The sequence below is a fragment of the Phoenix dactylifera genome, chromosome 12 (genome assembly GCF_051530095.1).
Source record: "Phoenix dactylifera cultivar Ajwa chromosome 12, Ajwa_hap1_PhDact_Kaust_v1.1, whole genome shotgun sequence".
NCBI classification, from domain to species: Eukaryota; Viridiplantae; Streptophyta; class Magnoliopsida; order Arecales; family Arecaceae; genus Phoenix; species Phoenix dactylifera.
Window position 1 is genome coordinate 22,613,936 of NC_143201.1, and position 23,381 is coordinate 22,637,316.

At 38.6% G+C, this 23,381-nt stretch overlaps 1 protein-coding gene and 1 pseudogene across 2 annotated transcripts; both read right to left on the minus strand.

The window, feature by feature from the left end:
- Positions 1-3,134: 3,134 nt before the first annotated feature.
- On the minus strand, positions 3,135-14,729 carry LOC103719001 (uncharacterized; annotated as a pseudogene). Its single transcript, XR_016398051.1, has 10 exons — positions 14,561-14,729; positions 13,746-14,372; positions 9,842-9,967; positions 9,552-9,749; positions 8,471-8,698; positions 7,027-8,184; positions 5,679-5,966; positions 4,769-5,306; positions 3,517-4,383; positions 3,135-3,274 (listed from the first exon to the last, which is right to left on the minus strand). The product of XR_016398051.1 is annotated as an uncharacterized LOC103719001 (transcript).
- A 5,549-nt stretch (positions 14,730-20,278) lies between these two features.
- LOC103719002 (small ribosomal subunit protein RACK1z-like) lies at positions 20,279-23,102 on the minus strand. Its single transcript, XM_039130148.3, has 2 exons — positions 21,986-23,102; positions 20,279-20,701 (listed from the first exon to the last, which is right to left on the minus strand). The coding sequence occupies exons 1-2, from the start codon at positions 22,856-22,858 to the stop codon at positions 20,600-20,602; spliced, it is 975 nt and encodes a 324-aa protein (XP_038986076.1). The 5' UTR covers positions 22,859-23,102; the 3' UTR covers positions 20,279-20,599.
- Positions 23,103-23,381: the final 279 nt, after the last annotated feature.

The window sequence follows — 23,381 nt, forward strand, 5'->3', positions numbered from 1 at the left end:
AAAAGTACAGTCGGAAAGGTCGTATTTATGGTGGGGGAAGGTTGGATGGGCCTGGGTGGAGGGAAAGTAATCCCACACGCTCCCTCAATCGTGTATATAACGCATGACCGTTAGCTGTACCGGTGTAATTCGGTAGCTGTTCCGTTATGGTGTTCTTCACGTAACGGATTTAATGCAAGTCTACATCAAAATAAATCATACTCTTCACTAAGTAATACTAGGTTGCTCCTACGCTGCGGATCATATGAAGAAAAATTTTTTTTGAAAGGATTAGGAATCGCCCCTTCTTCTTTTTTTTGGTTTTATTGGCTGTGCTCGTGCACAAAAAAAAAAATTAAAAAATAATTATGCAAAACCACGTAATCCTAGTCTTCAAATTTAAATGCAGTAGATGTAAATCTTCCTCCGTTATCAAAAGAAAATGAGCTTAAAAAATTTGTTCTATTGCTGGGATTCCATCAAAAGATTAGATATCTAAAGATATAATATTTTTTTAAATCAAAGTTCACTCAAAAAGCAAAAATTTTAATCCTTGTGCTGAATTTATAAACTTATTTTTCGCATTCTGCAACTGTTTATGATAATTCATTAGATACAACGATATGGCAATAGGTAGAACCAGAGAAAGCCAGAAAGGAAATCCGTCGCAAAGGAATTTAAATTCAGTTTGCCACAAACACATCCCTATGTTCCTATTTACCCATAGATTTCATTACAACCAATACGCCCCCACCCCCCCGCGGGGAAGCAGATCCTCTCCACTATTTCCTATTAATAATCATAATTAAAATGAAAGACAGACAGTTCCCAGCTAGGCGTTCAACGAGATTTTTGATAAATTCATGATTATAATAGAAGTCATCACTTACTGGTGAAATGAGAAAAAAACTTGGTGACAGTAAGAATAAAATAACAATATTATTTGATCATATCACCATTCAGAAAACAAATAACATTTGTATCCATTGTTCGCAATGACTTTGATGAAGAATATAACACTACTAGGAAGTAACTCATCATGAGTTTTCCTACTAATCTTCTGGATGATCTATTAGCTTCCAATAAACCATTTGACAACAGCTCAGAGAGAGTGGAACTTTGAAAGTGCCACCAGCTATTTCTCCAAGAAATGATGGGAAGAATTAGCTGCGACCTACCCTCAGGGAAGACTTCCTGCTGCTTGAGCACGGAAGCTCAACCGAGGAACTTCGAGTGCCTGTAGGCATACACCTTTATACGCAACAAAGAAGCTCCTGAAATCAAAGTTTCTGAACTACAAACCAGAAAGACCTCTTATAGCGTAGCAAATCAGCATACGCATCGGAAAAGCCCTTTGTCCAAAAATTTACGACTCCACAGCACAGTTTCTATGTTTTTGTTGGCATCGGCATTAGTCAACTAGTTCAGAGTTCTAGCCGTACCAAACACAACAAAAATATTCTTTATGACAATGACAAACCAAATCACATAAGTATTCTAGTATAAGTCTCATTACTTACTGCATATATATTCCACATATGCAAAGGTCAAACGTATCCCTGAAAATAGCAGACCATGCAAAGAAAAATTGTCCTGAAAATATTTTGTTGGTTTTTTCCCAGAAACTGAAACAATCTCTTTTTATAGCAGTGTACGCGTTGCCGCTGTAGGAAATGGGAGAATACTGGTTTATTTACTTGCAAATCTTTTTTAATCTTCATTGTGTTGGTGAAACTTATTTTTCATTCAAGATTTGTTTGAATATTCCTATATAATTGAGCTGAGAATCAATTATTTTTTTGCCTCATTTAGCTCGTATCTTCTAAAAGTCTATCAAAATCTAGATTCTAATCTTTTAGTTTTTTACAGGACTTAGGCTGAATGATGTTCAAATGGATGGTCCAATTTGCGATGCAGAATTTTTCAACTCAATTCTATAAGGTTATTCAGTTGAACTCTAGTGAGTGTTGTCTCGGCCGACAGATTCATTTGGCTTCTATATTTCATTTCCATCATAAAGAAATTTCCATGCATATCTCGTGTCTTTACACCGCAATGAACCACTTCCCTCTAGAATGAAGTTTATATGGGCGATGCCTACACTTCATGCGAAGTGTATATCAAATCATGTGCAAAAGGCATATGCAACATTTTTTTTTCAAGAAAAAGCTTATACAACAATTCAAATATGATAATACCCTTCAAAGAAAATTGTGAGTCTACCAAACAAAAAACAAAAGAAAATTGTGTGTGTGTGTGTGTGTGTGTGTGTGTGAGAGAGAGAGAGAGAGAGAGAGAGAGGGAGAGAGAGAGGATATGCGTTTAGAGTTTTTGTAGTGGCAGGAAGATTCAAGAATTTGAATGTATAATGATCCAACAAAAGTAACAAAGTATAGTATTCTCGTCCTTTCATAAATTATCCCTCCAACTCCATTTATGTGGGTCGTCACTCGTCAGTGAGATGATTGAAGAAGATTCTGCCACCATTATTCTTGGATCATGTTGGGCTAGCGTGCTTTCTCACCTTCTGATCTACTCACATTTCATCAGAGAAATTATATCCCAACACCACCATTGATCACAACCGTTTGTTTTTATATCGGTGTATTAAGATAAACGCTTGGAACCTATAGAAATGAGCAGATATGTTTGGTGGCATGCATGGTCACGTAGTGCATGCGTGCAGGATATAATTTCTCCATCTCTTGAGAAGGAAAACCTAAATTTAGTGCTGCCCAAGTGTTTTCTAGATGAGCAAATAGAATAATCTAATCATCGTTAGAAGCAAACTGATAGCAACAAGAAGTGGCTCCAGGTTTTCGCCTCAAGTTCTCTGAAGCTAAGCACATCTCACACTGTCAAGTAGAGGCGTAATCGTATACCAGAGAACAAACAAACTTTAACAAGCTAATTAGATTAATAATGTATCAACGCCAAAGATATACCCTGGAACTTAAGTTACAAAAATTATAAAGATATATGAGTATTTATTGGATCCAGCAATGATCACTAGCAAAGAAAGATACAACCTATGCCCTCACACCATTTAACACCGCTCAGAACTCTGTTGCTCTAGAATTGAGGATCCAACACTCAGTCGTATTCTTTTTTCCCCAAATAGACATTCGGAGAACATGTATGGCATTCCAGCACCACATGGTGAACCGACCAAAATTGCAGGCCTATTGTCAACAATCCAAGCTGAACCAAGATTTCTGCAGCTAAAAAATTGGCTTCCTCCACAGCAACTACGTGCTTGACTGATCACCACTGATGAGCCTCTGAACAATATTATCTGCAAGAGTGAAACATAAGAATCCATGGCAAGCCAAATGGAAGCAAGCTTTAAATAGCAAGGACGCTAGGCATAAATATTCTTTCCTTGCCACTTCTAAATCATAAGAACTGAACTTTTACTAACAACTTCTTTACAACAACATCAAAGTTGATAGACAGAGTGATATTTAGTGGAAATATAGTCTGATTATGAGTACTAAAAAGATGCCAAGCCTACTAAAAGCATGTAAGATAACTCACAGGAAAGATCGTAGCCTTTGGCATCCTCTTTCCCCATCGACTCAAAAAGCCTCCTAGCATTTGATCTATCGTGTAGGAATCTTGAAGGGAAGAAATGCGTCCCCTAATTGAGACTCACAAAGAGAGTAAGTTTCTGACTTCAATGCCCTGAGAAAAGACTTGTTCAGGCTCAATATTGAGACTGCATGCAACACCTTGGTGCAAAACCTACGCACTTCTGCACGCCTTGACTGTTTTTCTGGCAGATTGCTCAGGAGTTCTTGGATCAGCTCACCAAGTGCTGGCAAGTATTTGTTTAATAACTTAGATTTACTTGATGAATCATTATTTTTCTCTGCTTTCCCTGTCATCCTTAATTTCATTATACAGTCTATGAGATCCAGTGTTTCAATTCGTCGAAATTCTGATTTTGCACTCCCACATTTCTCCAAAAGAAAGCCAAAAAGCTGCTGCCCAAGCCAGGGATGCCTACAAATAACCTCTTTCACAAACCCAGGTTTCAGCCGGGACTTCTTATTATTGAAGTAGTCAACCAATACATTTCGAAAAATATTCACCGCCCCCTTGAGTTCAGATTTGGAAAAATTTCGTGAATGTATGATTTTTAATATCCAGAATGCTGAGGTCTGAGCTAGAGAAGAGATTGTCTTGAACCGTGAACGTGATGCTGATTTCAGACTCTTCTCCAACAAGATTTCAAGACTACTGAGCTGGATGTCGTCACCTTTTGGATAGTCCTTTGCCTTGAATACTTTTTCTGCAAAAGCCCTCCAATGCGTTGCCTGACATGATCGCTACCCTCAGTGGTATGTGAATTGACAAAAGCTCGAGCTAAGTAAGAATAAATCATCAGCACCTGAGGCTTGCCTGCCACCAAATTCCAATAAAGTTAATATACTATAAAAAAATGGAAACAGATGGATCCATATTAAGAAATATATTTCACTTGTCCCTTGGAATTTTTAGACAAATCTCTTGTTGGAGAATTAGGTTCATCAGGTTCCATAATTCCAGGGAAACCATAGAATGCGATGTGGAAATAAACAGAAAACAAATCTCATAAGTGGAAAAAAAAAAAGGAAAAAGATAAAACGTTTACTGTATTCCCCTTATCCTGTAGTCTGGAATGTTCCTAATTTACAAAATGTCTTTCACATATTTCTTTCATCATCCTATAACCCAGTGTAGCAATTATGAGATTAAGTAAAAGCTAATTGATGAAGTATGTTAGGAGTCTATTTCAGCGTGCTACCTGGATTCTTCTGCAGATATATTTCTACAAGTGAGAGCACACGAAGTTTGAACGGTGTGAGCTGGGACTGAGCACTGTCATTCCCAGAAATTTTCCGCTCCTTGAAAATTTGTGCTATATAAGTATCCATCCTAAACATGGCATCATCATCCATACCACTATCAGAATCATCCAAAGCTGAAAGGTCCTTGTCATTTTTGGTATCTTCTTCATTAGTTGCCTCAACTCCATCTATTCTCTTGGAACCCTCATCATATTTGGTAACTTCCTCATCAGCTGCCTCCGCTCCAAGCATTCCTTCAGAATCATCTAAACAGTTATCGCTGTCACACGTCTCTACAACCTCAACTTCATCAGTTTCCTCTGCTTCAATTTCATCATTCTCCTCTGCTTCTATTTCAAGGAAATCATCATCATCATCTTCATCACCATCACTACTAGCTGCTTGATGTCGAGGAGGCTTGAGATCTTTCTTCACAACACGCAACATCTGAAGGAGTCCAGCATCCGTTATATCATCACAGAAGAAACTGAAAACCTGGATAAAGGAAAAGGAAAAATGAATAACTGGATGATAACTCCATTAAGCAGCTCTACTAAAGAAGCCTATATTGTGCTTAAAATAGCAGGGATTTCTGGGGACAAAAGAAAACATGGCATTAATTTACTATAAATTGCAGAACTATAATTAAACCATTCCCACAAAAAGCACACATGCCATGAGCTCTCCATTTTGTACTGGGAGGTACCTTGAGTAAAGAATCCAGAACTGGTCTTATTGACAACATTTGCTATTTTAAAAATATTTAAAAATAGTGTCTGGTAAAAGTTCCATTATGTAATGGTATTAATGATTCAAACTCATGAAAATAGTAAATTTTAAAATAATTGTCGCATAATGTAAACTTGCCTGTTCAACAGCAAAACAAATAGGACCAGATGACTGAGGCAAGAGAGAAAGCAATGTGTCTACTAACACATCCATCATCTCTGGTGCATCACTATCATCAAAATCATCTTGTTCCTCTAAAGAGTCACCATGAGCAGCAGTAGGGAAAGCCTTCTTGCAACATATGACTAGTTCCAGCGCAGCTTCAGAGAACTCACCTGGATGGAGGACTTGCAGCAATAACTGAATCAGCAAATAACGGACAGCATGCAATTTATTTGCATCTGGTCCAGGTCTAATTTTTCTTTCCTGTAATGAATGAAAATGTGATTCATAGAGTAAACCAGAAGAAAATTAAGAGTTAACAATTGATGAAGCAGCACTTCATAAGATCAGAACATACAAGAAAAAACAACATTATTGAATTTTGAGATGAACTTTGTCAGCCAGAAATGATTTGGTTGTTTATAAAACTAAAACATATCCACATTCATATGGTTATTTAAGGGATCTGGCTCAGGCATTCTTCATCAAGCCATCATCAACAATCCAGTGACAAATTAAAATCTGGGAGAGAAACATCTGGTTTTTGTATACATTGTCAAAGCATAGCATTCTTTTACAACATAAATCAGAATAATCATTCCATAAACATGAGACTAAGACATAGCATAATAGACTACATGAAGCCCTTCTTGTTCTTGTTTCTTAGAACTACTCTTTTCTCTGTAACTGCTCAGCAGCAAATATAGCATTGGACAGAACAGAAAGTGGATAAGGCCTCATGAAGCCAACATCAAAACAAGTAAGACTCCTCCACAATATCTTTATCAATTACATGAGTAAATTGTTGGTGAGGGATTTAGAAAGGATGCTCTTTCTAAGCTATTCCCAACTTTCAGTCTAAAAGTGATTAATACTGGAAACTAGATTTTATTGTTCATTGATTTGAGAGAGAGGTTGTATAATAAAGTAGTAATCAAGAATAGCAATATCATATACAAATCAAGATTAGCAAAAATGCAACTAGCCATGATATAGAGGACTAATACCCACCCAAGGAAATGCGACACACTTAAAGCTGTTTAAACATATACTAGGTAATTTGCCCAACTTCAGCATCTCCTCGTTTACTATGACAACTGCCCAAAATCATGTGAAATAGTATGGCAGGTATTATAAATTTATTTATGTAATAATTTTTTACAATTTGTTAACATTTTAGACATAATAAATCAGTGGTTCCTGAACCTTAAATAATTTATTATACCGGTAATAACAAGGAACGGGCAAATGCCAATTACTACTATAACAATGTGCAGTATTCACCGAATATTGTGGGATTTTAGAATAGGAATTTAACAAGTACCTCATGAGAAAGTCTAGACTCCATTCCTTGCAGTTTCTTAAATGCCTTTTCATCTTCCTTGCTCAAGGTCCTGTAGAGTGAAAGAGAAGGAATGTTGCACAAAGTGTTGAGGAAACACATAAAGTAAGATCCAAGATCATTGAGCTCAAGTCCATTTAGTAGATTCGAGCCCTCCCCTCTTTGTGCATCTTCCAATAACAACTGGAGCTGCTCTATACACATCCTGCACAGAGAACTGGATGTAGCAGCTTTTAGCCATTTAAACTTCTCTTGCAACTCAAATGATGTAACTTCGGTGCCTAGAGATGCAGAGAACAAACCCTGAACCGCCAAAAATTTCATTATTTCAGTCTGCACGCAAAATTTTTCTTCCATAAATTTTTCTTTTTCTGTATGCACCCAAGATTTAGCATTAGAATCCAGTTTTAAATTTTTCAAAACACGAGGCATGGTATCTATAACCCAAATCTTTAAGAAGTCTGTATTCCCTGATGCTGGAGGTTCCTCATCTTCCATTGAGCATATTTCTGAATTTTCATCTGTGGTCTGACTTTGATCGGATGATTCATCTGTGAGGGCCCTTTCATCTACAAACAAGCTCATTAAATTATGCACAAAAAGCAAGCAACCTGGTCCAGTTTTGAATGTGCCAACCAACTCTTTGACTGCCTGTGTCCTTGTGATACAATCAAATTTACCGTTGCTGTGTTTCTGCAATGACACAATAACAGCAACATGTCGGTCATCGTCATCCCCAGCCCAGTTTAGTAATTCCTTCAGAAAGTGCTGAGTAGCATTGTACAACCAGGAACTCTTGTTTGAAAGAATGTCCATCAAACAGTGCACAAGCTTGTTAGATAAGACAACTTGAATGCATGATACTGGCAATTTTGGCAGGAGAAGCAGCAAAACATTTAATGCCAAATGTTTCCTGTCATGAGATGACGAAAGAAGCGATCCTTCAACAACAACCTCACAGAAACAGCGAATATTCTTCATAACATCCTCAAAAGAGATCCCTTTCCTGCTCCTCTTGTGTTTCTTACTAGAAGTTGAACATACAACAGCATCTTCATTTTGAGATGTTGATTCAGGTATAAGCAAATTTACCACCAAAGGCCAAAGGCTGTGTAAGCGCGGTAGACAGAACGTCGATTCCTGAGTAGCAAGAATCAAAATGAACAAAAATGCAAACAGAAAAGCTAGAAAAAGAAAAGTGATATATTCGTGTAAAGCAATCATCCTTAAATATTTATTTAGGCTATCATACTATTTTACAGCTAAGAAGTTTCCAGTCAGCTCTTGCAAAATTTATAATATCTGAAAGTCCAATTACTTAAACAAGTTGAAGATACTTCCTTCAAAAGCAAAGTCAAAAGAATAGCCATTTAATAAACAATTTCTTCACCAAGCATGCAAATAAATCACATATTTGAGATCTAACCTTGAAGCAAGGGGCAAGATATAACAGATGGTCTTGAGTAAAGAAGTTGTCAGGACTGAATGGAGATGGCAGGAGCTTGCCAAACATTTCACTGTCGCCACATACTCTTTCTTGCAACTTCAAAGCTAAGAACAGTGCATCTGGATCTCCAACTTCAGCAGCTCTCTTGAACCACTCATGCATGCCAGGAGCTATAAGAACTTGGCTCAACAAAGCTTCCGCAGGTAGCTGTAAGACTAGAAGAAAAAATCATCAGATCTAACTAAATCTCTAAATTGGAATAAGAAAAAAAATCTAATAAGAAATAACATCAAGAAGGAAATTGGAAAACATAACTAGAACAGCAGCAGATCAAATTTATAGAAAACAGGAGTCTTTCCAATTGCATGTTCATATTACTGTTCAAAAAAGGAAAAAGGAGCTCAAAAGCCTGATGACCTGGTCAGACCTAATTGTGCTTTAGATTCAGCTTCATGCTGCTTGAAGTAATTATATAATCAGATATTTCCACCATGTTATGATCAATGGCAAATCAGTGCCCCTAAACTGCAGATATTTGATGCAAGCTAAAACCTCGGCAGCAAGAAACATGCTCTTAAGGCAAACTCAAACTAATTCCAGAGCTAAAGTTGAATCCGATAATGAGAAGACTGCTAACAAAATCCCTATAGGTCTATCAGACTATTCTATTGACTTCTATCTAATAATGCAGTCTTTTTGAATTTTTGTATGAGAACGATACTGATTTCAGGACTTTGTGGGGACGTAGCCCTATAATGAGCAGGATAAGAAAGCACAGAGCCACTCAACTCCAATTGGTACAAATTGAGTAACTAGTAGCAACTTGAATATATGCAATTGCTAAAATTCAGAAGCAGTGCAACTGACGAAGATAACTATGATGTTTTTCTTCATGATAATCAAGGACTAAAGAACTAAAGGAACAAGACAGCAAGAAAAGTTAATATTAACATTAAGAATTAAAAGAATAACTTGCAAGAAACCCTTCTATCAATTCAAAACAACCAATAAAATGGTTATATGATTTATATTAAGAACCAGGAAGATAAATAACATATACCTTCTCGACCATTTCCAAAATGACTGCAACAGCTGGCTCACTTAAATATTGTTTCTTGCCTGCAAGAGAAATGACAAGGTTTGTAAAATCCTTGACGAGTGATGTACTGCTATCCAGAATCCACTCTTTAGCAATTCGTCCTGATCTAGCAAGGGCTCCATAAGCAAAGAGGCGACCCAAAAGGCAATCTCTCACTTCCTACAATACCATCAAAAAGATAATCAAAATTGAAACAAATGGATAACAGCAAATCCTTTGCTTATGTTCCATGAATATGTTTTAATCACTACCTGACCCTTCATGGAAGACGAAATTTCCAACAAATCAACTATTAATTTCATCACTGGTTCCACTTCAAGGGTATGAATTGCCCCAACCACAGCCGATAACCCCAGTGCAAACCCTTGTCTTGCACACTGTAAAACAAGCAATAATAACAAAGGCTAGTAATTTATTCCCTGCAAATTCCTGATAGATGATTGTGGTATAAAAAGAATTCAAAACAATTGGACTTGCAACCTTCACGGACGATGTACCGGGACATGAAAGGATGCCCAAAATTATATATAGCACTAGTTTTCATTTGAACCATCAAATACAAGCATTGTTATTTTTTTTACCAATCATGGCAAAAATCTATTTCTTATGAATCAAGCTATGAACATTCAACCTGTAGATGATAGATAGCTGGTCCACACAATCTGTGAAATGTGATGCATTAGTAATATGCCTTGTATAGTGAAAAGGCATTACAATCTTGAGGATAAAAATGAATTAGAAGAGTTAGTAAGAGCATGCACTATGTAGATTTGTTAAGCATCACAAGAAAACAATTTCCAGAAAAATTGGATATCTCTACATTGCCTCTCTCAAGAACAGAATTTGGATAAGTTACAATTTTCTTAAGCTAATCTTCTTAAGAAATTAATGAGATATTACATAGTAGCATCAATATAGCACAGCATAACAGAACAATGAAGGAACAGATCCTACAATCCATCCGTTAAATCTGCATATGCTTGTTCCTGATTTATCTTGGCAGTCTGATACACTAATTGCACCCATCAGCTGACAGTTATACCTAACAGAGCTTCTTCAGATGAAGCAAGCAGACAAAATCCGCAAGGACTTGTTTCTAAATTATTCATTTGACTCAAGTTTGAGTAGCATGTTTTGGATGATTTCCAAATTAAAAGTATTACCCCAAAGAGATAATAGCAAATTTAAATTATAATAAGTTAAATTACAGCAAAGAGATATAGCTCCCCACACGTAGCCTGTGAAAAATGTGTGCTAATAGCAAGTGTATATAATGCATATATCTACCAGTCCTTCCTTCCCCAAAAAAAAAAGAGAAAAAGTTCAGAAAATATGAGAACAAAACATTCATAATACTCAAAATTCATGCACCTATTTCACTCATGAAAAATCAAGGACTAAGTGTGTATTGTGCTCGTTCTAGTCAAAGGGCAGGAGAAGGTACATATATTGCACTTCACCATATGTTAGCACAAAGGACAAAAAAAAAAGAAAAAGAAAAAAAATGTCATTACTGATGGACATGGCATGGAATGGTAAGATAATCTAGACAAAAAGAAAAACAAGAATCTTGGCCCTTCAGATAAATTTGACATCTTAAGTTACAGACTATTAAAGAGAACATGTAAATAACTAGGTCCTATGCAGATATTTACACTTTCTCAAGAAATATAATATACAAATTAATAAAAATGAACATTTTATAAGATTAAACAAGCAAAAAACAAAGAGAAGCAGCTAATAAAGGGTTCACATGTTACACAAAAAAAAATAATGACAAACTAATAAACAATCTCATCCGATCAAATAAGATTGTCTTTCAGTAAGTTTAGATGTATATACAACATGCCAACTTATATTATATTCCACCATCAAGATACAATACAAAATAGTTGCTAATAATAATTGTCCCATGGATGCCAACACTAATGTTGTTAAGATGACCTGACTGTGTTAGGCGAACGCGATGGGACCACACTGCCCTTACACCAAGGGCAGGCTTTTGCCTAAGCACTCAAATGGATGCATAGGCTGGTTTTATTTACAGAACTAAAAATAACAGAGAGACACACATATATGTGCTGGTGTGTACATCAAATTATAAGTAGAAAAAAATGTAAAGAAAAAGAAAATGTAAGTAAACTAAAGAAAAACTTAATTTTCTATTTAAGGACCAATATTTTGTAACTTGTCATGTTAAATTCCAAATCAGAAAAACTACATAATTCACATAAATGCAAAAACGCAATTCTATCAACAGCCAATAAAAAGTAGGAAACAAGAAACTAGTCAAGAACTAGCAAACCTTAATGCTGTAGCTTATAACTAAGTCAGTGTTAAGGTAAAGAATGAGATATAGGGAAACATGAATAACTTGCCTGTTAATCCACCAAATATTTAGAACTGCCTAGCCCAATAATGAAACTCAATAATTCAAATAAGTGCAAAAAAACAATTCTATCGGCATCTAATAAAAAGTTGGAAACGAGAACTCAATAATTCAAATAAATGCAAAAACGCAATTCTATCAGCAGCTAACAAAAAGTTGGAAACAAGAAACTTGTCAAGAACTGGCAAAACTTAATGCTGTAGCTTATAACTAAGCCAATGTTAAGGTAACGAATGAGATTTAGGGAAGCATGAATAACTTTCCTGTTAATTCACTGAATATTTATAACTGCCTAGCCTGACAACAAAAGATAGTCCAAGATTAACCTGCCTACACTGCCTTAGGCAGCCCCTATGTTACCTGCTAGGCAGCAAACTGCACATAGAATTGCAAAGGCAATTGAGCCCCGGGTAGATTTCAAAGAGGATGTGCCTAAGAATAAGTAATTACATAAGCAATACAGGTCTCCGCCTTATGAAAGGATGAATTTTACAGTATAATACCCATTACAAATAGAAATAAAAAAATTATACCCTTTTTTAAATTTGATTATTAGCGCATTGAAAAGCACTTATTTTATCACGACGTCTAGAAAACAAGAGCCCAAACAGCAAGCAAGACACTACAGCTGAAGGACCTCCAAAATGATGTTGCTGCTGTTAGCTGCCTACGCACAAGATAAAGAAAGCTGCCAAAATATTGGCCACTTAATTCTTGGTTGGAGTAAGCATCCTCATGGAGGCCCAACATATGTTAATTTAAAATGTTTTAACATAGTAATATTAATCATGAGTATTAATTGAGAGATAAAATGGTTTTCAAGTTATCTATTAGAATAACACAAACATTAAGCAATAGCTAAATAACTTGAGCGCTTGCTTAACATTGTGACATATGTCATAGAAAAAAAAAAGTACCCTATAAATTTACCATCATCTTCTTCAATTACTCGTTTCATCATATATCGGCAGCGAGGCCACTTTGTAGATCATTCAAAATTAAAGAGGTATTTTTATTTCTCTTTTTTTCTTGTTCGAAAAAAAGTTAGACCTGGATTCAGATGTCTACAACTTTGACAGCTTAACTGACTAGATCTAATGCTTTCCTGAAGCACAAAACAAGTTGCATATTGGCAGCCTAATGTCTTTGTGGTCGCAATTGATTACATGAAAGAGGTCTGACCTCAGCTGTTTCCAGTATAATGATTTCTACGTTGATTCTTTTGACTATGTAAATGAAATAAAGTTCATTAATGTGCAGAGCCCCACATTACAGTACAGTACATGTTAATTGTATTTACATGACTACTCTCTCTGTAATTAACTAAAACATGGTGCCAATAATCATTACCTAGAAACAACACAATAAGCATGGATTGTTGCAATGAATTAAAAAACTGTCCATTCCTTAATGAAAAAGGAAAGACATATAATGTGGAAAAATTACCAAATAACTGGACTAGAGGAAACCTTTTCAACTTTTCTTCTCGATAATCTAGGGAATGCCAGCTATCAGTACGAAAGAACTAATAAATTTCATCAGAAATCATTGACTCCGATACATGCATTCATTCTTCCCGATCTCATTCTGACTATGAGTTAGTTGTTGCATTTAAGGAACCTCTATCATATCCAATGACAAAGGAATGGGTTATTGATCAAACATGGAAGCAGAAAACATGATATACCGTAATGTAACAATGAAACTTTCAGCCACTTGATTAGCAAGCAATAGAAAGCAAAACCACACTATCAAAATTATCATACCTCCCTTGAAGAAGACACTCCGTGGATAAGTCTCCAAATAGCATATCTCAAAGAGGGTGAACAGTGCCCCATCCCGTCATCCTTCTCAGCTTCCAGTTGAACCGCTCCATTGTCCTCTTTCTTATTCTCTAGCTTCTCATATGCCTTCTGAACCTCACACAGCTCTACAACCAAATTCTCTGCTGCCGCCTCCCTAACTGACGGGTCCGGAGATGACAGATCCCTAAATACATCAATGTGGAACCCAGGCAGGTTACTCGATGATGAAGAAGGCAATGATGCCCGATTCTCAGGAGGGCATTCACTAGACTTGCTAGCATTGTTAGCTTTGGATTGATCATTGGATTGCTCCTTGTATTCAGAATCAAGGCGGTGCCTTTCCTTATCCATCGCTTTCCTCTTCTTCCTTCTTTCCATAGGTTTCAGCGATAAAGGGATTACTGGAGTGGACGCACCCTCGGCCTCGGTCTTCTCATCAAAGGTTCTGCCTTTCTTCGGTTCTTTCACAGTTTCTGGAGAAATTCCAACAGGGGCATCTTCCTCGCTGGCTAATTCCTCTAAGGATTTGGAGGGCCTCTTCTTGCTGCCCATTTGAACCAAGAACCAATTTCTTGCGACCAAAGATTTCTATGGATCAAGCAAGAGCTCTGTTAGAATCAACATTCCAAAAAACCAACTGATAGGAGAAGCAGGGCGGAAAATAACCATATTACAGTATGATGCTAAAAAAGGGAAAAAAAACTTATAAAAACCCTTCGAGCACTGAGAAGTTCTACAAACAAATACACTCGCAGATACGGGAGGAGAGAACTTACCACGAATAAGAAATCTCGAGAAGGAGACGGAGTCGAGAGAATAACTCCTTCTGGGGTTTAAAGAAGGGAAGCTCGTTGGTTCTTAGGATTAGGGTTTGGATCGGGGCTTCGGCAGAGTAATATAAACCCACACGAGCCGGAGGACGCTTCCCTGTCGTCGATAAAACGCGGGCGGGCATGGGCTAGGAGGACTTATATAAGTCCGCCAAATGACGAAAGTACCCATAACAATTTTGCATAATGACACCATAGGACCAGGTTGGCCAGACCTGGTACATTTAACCGAGCCCGACCCAATCGAACTGGAGCGGTCTGTTTCCTTGGTAACTTGATTCATACTTGCACATTGGGCTCGTTTGGTTCATGAAAAGCATTTTTCCTTCTAAAAATATGATTCATAGAAAGAAAATTTCTAAAATGAGAATACCTGAGAATGTACTTTTGGCATGTTTGGTTAAACATGGGAAAGTAATAGATTTCTAGAGTACTTATGTTTGGTTGACCATCCACTTTCATAAGAAAGTTATGTGTAATTCTTATTATACCTTTAATAAAAATTAGGACTTTAATGCCTCTTTAATGCTGAAGGGTATTTTTGGAGAAAAAAAAAGATGGAGTGATTTCCGCCTCATAGGAAAGTAACTTTCGCATGTTTCTCATAGAAAAGACTTTCTCATGAAATGTGAAAATCATATTCCCATGTGAATACAACTTTTCCATCTCTCTTCTTTAAAAACTTTAACCAAACAAGAGACATCTCATTACTTTTCTGTTGACCACACTTTTCTCCTCTCTTTTTCCGCGAACCAAACGAGCTAATTATGTTGAGATTTTATATGCTTAGCATTATGTGTATTTATTTAGCTGAAAAATGTGGGTTTAAGTTACACTCCAATTATCAATCAAATAAGTTACGTATCAATTTTTAAATCAAGCTATTTTAATCAGTTTAACTTGTTTGTAGATTTTTTTTGTATTGATTGTCCAATCAACTAATTTAGTTACTATTCTACTTGGATTTTCTTAGGAATCAATGTAGATACGGAATGTCGATGAGTTTGGGGATTTACAATTCTATTATTTGATTTAAACTCGGAACTAATATCTGTTAAGGATATTAAGCTATTACATGAACTTTATTTCTAAGAATTACTGTTCCTTTCAGAAAATCTCTCGCTTTAACCACATAACAGCCCATGCTATTGGCTTCCCAAGCAACTTACGTCTAAATGCCAAATTGCAGGTCTGGCAGCATAATAATACCGAGTTTAGGTATTTCTCTAGTTCATTTTTAAACTGGAGAAATGCAAGTTACCTGCTATTCCACAATACAGGTGATTGCATCAGACTTAATACTCCCATGGTGCTCATGTTACCTGCTCTCTTTATGGTATGTACTATATCCATCAAATGCGTTATTATCAACATGAAAGGAAGCATTAAAGGCTGTGATCCTTCGATACCATAACAAGTTTATTCTGTTATTTTGTTAGTTTGACATCTGTTATCTCATTCTTTTTACCGATGCGCTAATAATCTTCATACTTTTTATTAAAAGCAGGGTTTATGGGGGTGTTTAAAACGGAGATGACATCGATCACATACATTGTGAATACATATATTTTAGTTCTAATTTAACACAAACGTTCAGCATTGAAAAGCAACAAAAAAAAATTGGAGATAAAAAATAAATTCATTTATTGGACTATTGAATCGCGAGGCTGACGACCATCTGAAGGTGCTGTTAGTTTCGCACTCAGAAGTACCAACTCCTAGAAGACCACAACCCTCCGACCATTCCTTTAACGTACCTTTTGACCGGCGTTTCCAATTCCTATCATCCTGTGAGCTGTGATGACGGCAACTTATTAAAGAGAATCGAACAGCGTGCGCGTCCTCTCTCTATATATAGCCTCAAACCCCGAGTCATTGCGGTACCAAGCAACTCTCGACTGAAGGCATCAGTTTCCACTAAGCTTAACTTCGAAGCAATGGAAGGCAATAGGGGCGTCGGAGGCGGTAAAGGCGGCAGCGGAGGCGGTGGTGGTTCCTCTGCCAAGTCGGTTGGTGGAGACGGAGGAATCATGAAGGCACCAGGTGCTGAAGGTAAGTACATCTCAAGGGAAGAATTTGAGAAAAACACCCAGGGTTATTTCCATGCTCTTCACCATGGAGACGGAGGAATCATGAAGGCACCAGGTGCCGATGGTAACATTTCAAGGGAAGCATTTGAGAAAGACCCACAGGGTTATTTCCATCGTCTTCACCATGGAAGCAAGGGTGGCAATTGAGTGGCCTCGATCTACTCAAGTTATCTTATATATAAATAAATACAGTGAATAGTAGTTATCTTATATGCATTTGGCTTTGGTGTCTGCTGTTGTGTTGGGTCCTTATAGTTCTGGGCTTTTCAGGTGTTTTGCTCCCAAGTAGATTGAATGATCTTGGGCTTAACTTCAACGTTTTAATGTAGTATCTATGGTAAACCTTTTTTATATCTAATTACATGATCGAGCACCTATGTTTCTCTTGTTTTATCATGCAGTACTTTAAGCAACATCTTAAGATTCTATCTACATATGGATTAGTTGTTGTGGCATGAGCAATTGGTGAAAGTAACAGAGACATGGATGGGAGTATTTTCTCATATTCCTTGGTATTGATATTATGATATACGGTCATTTCATTATTCGATTTACTCTTCGATCTAGTGGCATCTTTTCTTTGCTTATGGGACTGTAGCCCATGGTTCTCATGCATGGTTTTTCTCAGTTCTGTTCTTTGCCGTGAACTAATGTGGTCATCTGGGTCAAAAGAAAGGTATAGTAACTTCGGACCGCTAGGGGACACGATATCTTAGAGCGGACAATTTGTTTCTTAATCGTTACTAATATCGCTTTTCTTTAAAAAGAAAACTGTACACGTGTGACCCTTTAAAACTTTTTTACTTAGATGACTCCCAAAAAATGGCTCACCGTTTGAGAGTGGTCTCGTTGTTACACGTATTTTTGGATATTTGGAAAATCAGGAAAAAAAGAAAAATATTTTGTAAAGAATATTTTAAGTCAAAAGTAGAATATCCTTTTCTATATTATTTATTTTTTTGGAAATTCAAACTTTTTAAACCTTTTCTGACTTTTTAAACCTTTTTTAAGCAACCAAACATATACTAAATAATTCTACATCATCTAAGAAGTGGATTTGGTAGTTATTTAACGTTTATGGTTAGATATGGAACTCACAGGTGCATGTTTTATATTCCAATCGAGTTAATAATGAGTGCTTCATTTATCAAGCTGGCGGAACCTTCCAAGTTTATATAAAAACATCCAGAAATTCAATTTTTTTCCTTCAATAATCATGCAAATTTTCTGAATAAAATTTATGTAAGATTTTTTTTTTTTTTTGAGCAATAAGGAGGCAGGTGACCACCCTGCCTTCATTTAGAGATAATATCTTACAATTAGAGTAAGAAAAATTGAGTTGAAGCACTCTTCATCCGAACTTGCGTTTGTAATGCAGTATAACTAAAATGGTTTGCTGAACTAAATTGATATGTTCGCGAGTTCAGCTTAATTTTTCTTTATCCCGTTTGATTGAAGTCAGCTTACTATCTTTCGGCAATATGTTCCTGTTTTTAAAATGTTTTGAGTAACTAAACGTTATAGATTGATTTATGCATTTGGCTAAAATCTCGTTCGGCACTGCCGTAGGTAATAGAACTTCTATCTATGGAACTTTGGATAAAAAATCTTTCACTCTAGAGTTTTTAATAAAAAAATTTAGGTAGTAGAACTTCAGAGGTGCTGCGTTTTTGCTAGGTCTTGCATCTTTTTGCTTGCATTTCTGCAAAAAGAGCATAATGCACATAGCTGGTATTTTTTATATGTTTTAAGGTATGTAATTACAACTATGTCACAGGGAAAAATAAATTATTTAAGCAATATAAATGAAAGTAAAAGGGATGCAGATTTGCAATCTGGGCAAGGTTGAAGTTGTGCTCGCTGAAATACCAACATACTGTACCTAACGTGGGATGCTCTGCACTCCTCAACCAAGCCTGTGTATAAGAATCATGATTTAAACTCGGATTGCCCGAGCTCTGAAGTATATATGCAAATCTGTTTCATTTCATGGTAATACATGTCCATAATAAATCTCTCGATGTATCATATCCATGCAAAATTTCAGGCCATATGCCATGGACAATTGCCTTCAATTTACCATTCAACATGATTTTTCTCACTATCCATCATTTTTAGCCCCCCAATTGTTGCAACTTCCCTAACATGATCTGTCATGGTAAATAAAGAACTGGTATAGTGAATGAAAGATACATGAAGCGAATCTTTTAATTGAATGCCACCGAACTAGGGATACCGATTCTTGCTTGAACTAATTCAATTAACCTAAACCAAAACATACTTTCTCCAAAACTCACTCATCTCGAACACAACTGATGTGAATTAACAATAAAATACATGAGTAACAAAAGGTATAAGGAACGGTAATGTGTTCATAGATATATATCTTTCACCAGTTCAAATACACCAACTCAACTTTTAGAAGCATAACAAAGCTTTCACCATCATTGAAGGGCCTACCGCCCCGCCACAGAAAAGAAGGGCTTGGAGGCTGGGCGAGGAGGACTTGGAGGCTGTCTGGGTTCTCGGAGGGCGTCTGGAGCCGGAGGGACGGCTTCCTGGAGGAGGTTCGGGGCTGGTCTAGATCCCCACCGATGCGATATTTGGCCGTTAGAGCGGCATGTACAGCTTACCAGGTTTGGTTGGCCAGAAATGGTCGTATTTTTGGTGATATCAGTCTGTCCCCATGGTTTGTGATGGAGCGGGCTCGGGCACAGGCAGCGGAGTTCCTCCATGTAGACTCAGACTTTGGACCTATGATAGCTCGGGACATCTGGGGCCCCCACTCTGCTTCGGCAGCTCCTCATGTGGTGTTTTTCCCTCGGAGCCCCCACCCCCGAGCTTCCTCAAGGTCAATTTTGATGCCTCAATCCAGGATGGTGGTAGGAGGGGAGGTGCTGGGTTTGTCATCAGGGGCCCGGACTCCTGCTTGGTGGCAGCAGGAGGCTGTCAGATCTTCGACATCTCGGTTCCAGGGGCAGAGCTGCGGGCAGCTTGGATGGGGTTGCGATATGCGCGATCCGTTCTTCGGGCGAGCTCCATCATCCTGGAGGGAGACTCGGCCACTGTGATCAGTTGGGTCCGGAAGGGCCCGTATAGCGATAGGGCAGTTCACCCACTGCTCCGGGATATTTGGTTGATGGTGAGGGAGGAGGTACTCTTTCGAGCTGGGCATGTATATCGGGAGGCCAATGGTGCGGCAGACTGGGTGGCGGCGTTTGTTGCGTGCCACTCAGGCGGCTCACTATGGGTCGGTGAGGGTGATTTACCTGGTGCTATCCGGGAGATTTTGTATGCTGACTCTTCTAGGTGCATTCGTACCCGAATAGTATGAATCATCGGTTTTAGCAAAAAAAAAAAAAAAAAAAAAGAAGGGCTTAGAATTACCCCAGTGCACTGCTTCACTGAATAGCCTGAGGGCTAAATAAATGCAAATAGCAGATTTTCATGATAATTACCACTTTGTATGATTTTCACAGCAAAAACTGGTCCTCGGGCATGAAAAGATTAACACTGCTATTAGATGCACAGAAGTGGTACGCATATGAGACAATCAAAGATTCCACAAGAATTAAACCAGCAACTATGAACAACCAAATTAAAACATTACCATGAAAGCACCTCTACAATGTGAACTTAAACGCCACTCTATTGAAGAGAAATAAGGATGTTGTAGGCAGAGCCAAGAATGATCTTGAAATTCCAAAAACATAGCCTACATGCTAAAATCATCGTCCATAAATCCAAATTAACTAGACAACTCATCCCATTTAAAGAACATTTCAAATAAATAAATAAATGCCCCAGACAAAACTGCTGTAGTAAGCTCGCTTCTAATATTAACTTCTAACAACTGCTAATATGTGACCAAAACCCCTAACATAACTGCTAGCTTCTAATAACGAGAAATGCCCCAGACCCTGATAACACCATCAGTGTAGCCAGTAAACAGTGTGCTTCCATCAGAGCTCCAGTTCAAGCTCGTGCAGTACAGCATCTGCAAATGTAGAAAGAGGAGCCAAGCTTTTTCTCAGACAAGCATTTAGGTACATGTAGATAGAACAACAGATTATTCAACAAAAAAGTAAAAGGGTAGAAAACATCTACTCTGCATCCATCAGTCTACTAGTTTTCAATTGCCAAGATCTCGGCCATCTCGGAGGGTGCTTGGAAATGTTGGCCGATATTATAGGAACAAGATTTACTTGATGTCGGTTAATATGGTAAACAGAGATTAACTTCCATGTTTAGCAGCTGATTTGAATAATTAATAATTGAAATATTATTTAAAATTCCTACAACAACAAATAAAAAAAATCCCAGAAGACATTTTGATACCATATTAGCTGAGATAAGAACCTTGATAAGATGGCAAAGAGTGTATCACCAGTGTAAATCCAAATACATGAGAACAGCTACAAGGACACTATGGATTTAATTATATTTACAAGCAACATTTTTCCACAGGTGCTCTGTCTAGCCTGAACTTGCATCATATGAAAGAAAATGCCATGCCAATAGATACTTCAAACTAAATATGTTTCCTGGCTCCAACACCAAATCATTCAACTAATCTACTAACCATTTTCGCCACAGTGGACATGCAGAAACAGGAATTCCTACCTCATGGAAAAAAATTTGAACTTTAACCATACCTAGCATGCATGAAAATATGCCGGTATACAAGAAAGCATTTGGAAAATGGTCTGCAACCATTCTAGACTCCTTTTCTTGTTCAGAAAGCAACCACTATTCTACCTTAAAACAATGTATCGCAGGCATGAAAAGTAATTGAACAGATATTATGTAAGAAAGGAACAGAATTTTCCCATACATGGAATCTAGCAAATTAATATTGCCACTGAGAGCTTAATTTAATTTACAAAAGCACTTTAAGAACAATTATGTTGAACTTGGTCTTGATGGAAACATGCCAAAAATCATTGTTGAGATATGAAAATATCCCTACCATGCTCAGATATGAAAATCATGTCAACAACCAGAGTCCTGCAGATCATACATGTGCTGCTGCCAAAGTAATATCTGATTCATGCAATCTAATATTGTGCTAACAATAACAATAACTGCCCATAACAAGACCCATGAGCCTCACAGCCCCTAATAGATCCAAACATAACAACAATGTATAGAGCAAGACCATAAAAAGAGAGGAGGTAAACTATAAAAATCCAAATTTTGTGCACCAAAAACTTTTAAAAAACAAAACTTTAAATCCATTATAACAAAAAAATGATGAGAAAGGATCGATGCGATACGGCACCTGGTTCTTGCTGGTGGGCGTCTCTGGCCTCAGATCCTGGACGATGGACTTGCTCTCGAGGTCCCAGATCTTGACGCCGTCCTGGGTAGCGGCGCAGAGCCAGTACCTGCTGGGGTTGAAGCAGAGAGCATGAATGATGGCCCCGGCGTCGAGCGAGTAGAGCCTCTTCCCCTCCGCCAAGTCCCAGAGCAGCGCGACTCCGTCCTTGCCGCCACCGGCGCAGAGGGACCCGTCGGGGCTGATGGCGACGGCGTTCACGTAGCCGCCGTGGCCTGTGAGGGTGCAGTGGAGCTTGCAGTTGGTGAGGTTCCAGACCTTGACGGTGCGGTCCCAGGAGCCGGAGACGATGGTGGGCTGGTGGGTGTTGGGGCTGAAGCGGACGCAGCTGACCCAGTTGGTGTGAGCATCGGCGTCCTGGATGGTGAACTTGCACTCGCCGAGGGTGTTCCAGAGCTTGATGGTGCGGTCGCGGGAGGCAGACACGATCTGCCGGTTGTCGACGGAGAAGGCGACCGAGAGGACGTCCTTGCTGTGGCCGACGAAGCGGCGGGTGGTGGCGCCGGTGGCGAGGTCCCAGAGGCGGAGCTCGCCGTCCCAGGAACCGGAGAGGGCGAACTGGCCGTCGGAGGAGAGGACCACGTCCTCGACGAAGTGGGAGTGGCCGGTGAGGCGCCGGCGGGGGACGCCGTAAGAGGCGCCGGCGGAGTCGCCGGCGACGGCAACGGGGGAGTCCTTCGTGAGGTTCCAGACGAGAACGGACTTGTCGCGGGAGGAGGAGACGATCATGTCGGAGTTGTCCAACGGGGTGGCGATCGCCGTCACCACGTCCGAGTGGCCCCGCATCGTGCCCTTGAAGACGAGTGTCTCTGCCATGGCTTCGCCGCCGTAGGATGCTGATGCGCGGTGGGGATAAGTGGGATCTCGATGTCGGGGAACGCGGTCGCCGCTCGCTCCTTCGCCGCCGAGGTTCCTCCCGCTGGTTTGTTTCTCTGGAGGGAATCGGGGGCGAGGGTTCGAGAGGGTTTTTATAGGGGATACGGCGGTCTAGGTTTGGGAGAATTGGAATTCGAGTCGGACGGTTGGGAGACTAGGAATTCGAGTAGGACTGGGACAGCCCTTCGGGCTTGGGCTGCTCGAGGTATAGATATGCCTTCTAATAGATGGGCCGGAATCAAGATATCCAAGCCATTCCATCGCGGGCCTTAGGCCCTCAGAGCGCCGTCGGAAGTAGGAAAGCGCTGCTACGGACACTGAATAATCGTAACCCAGCAAGCTAGGGAGAAATTTTTGTACCAAAAAAAAGCTATGGACTAATTTAGCACTTGATTTAGCTAAAGCTGGGAATTCACAGGAAGCATGCTTTTCAAAAAATTATTAATAATTTATTATTTAATTA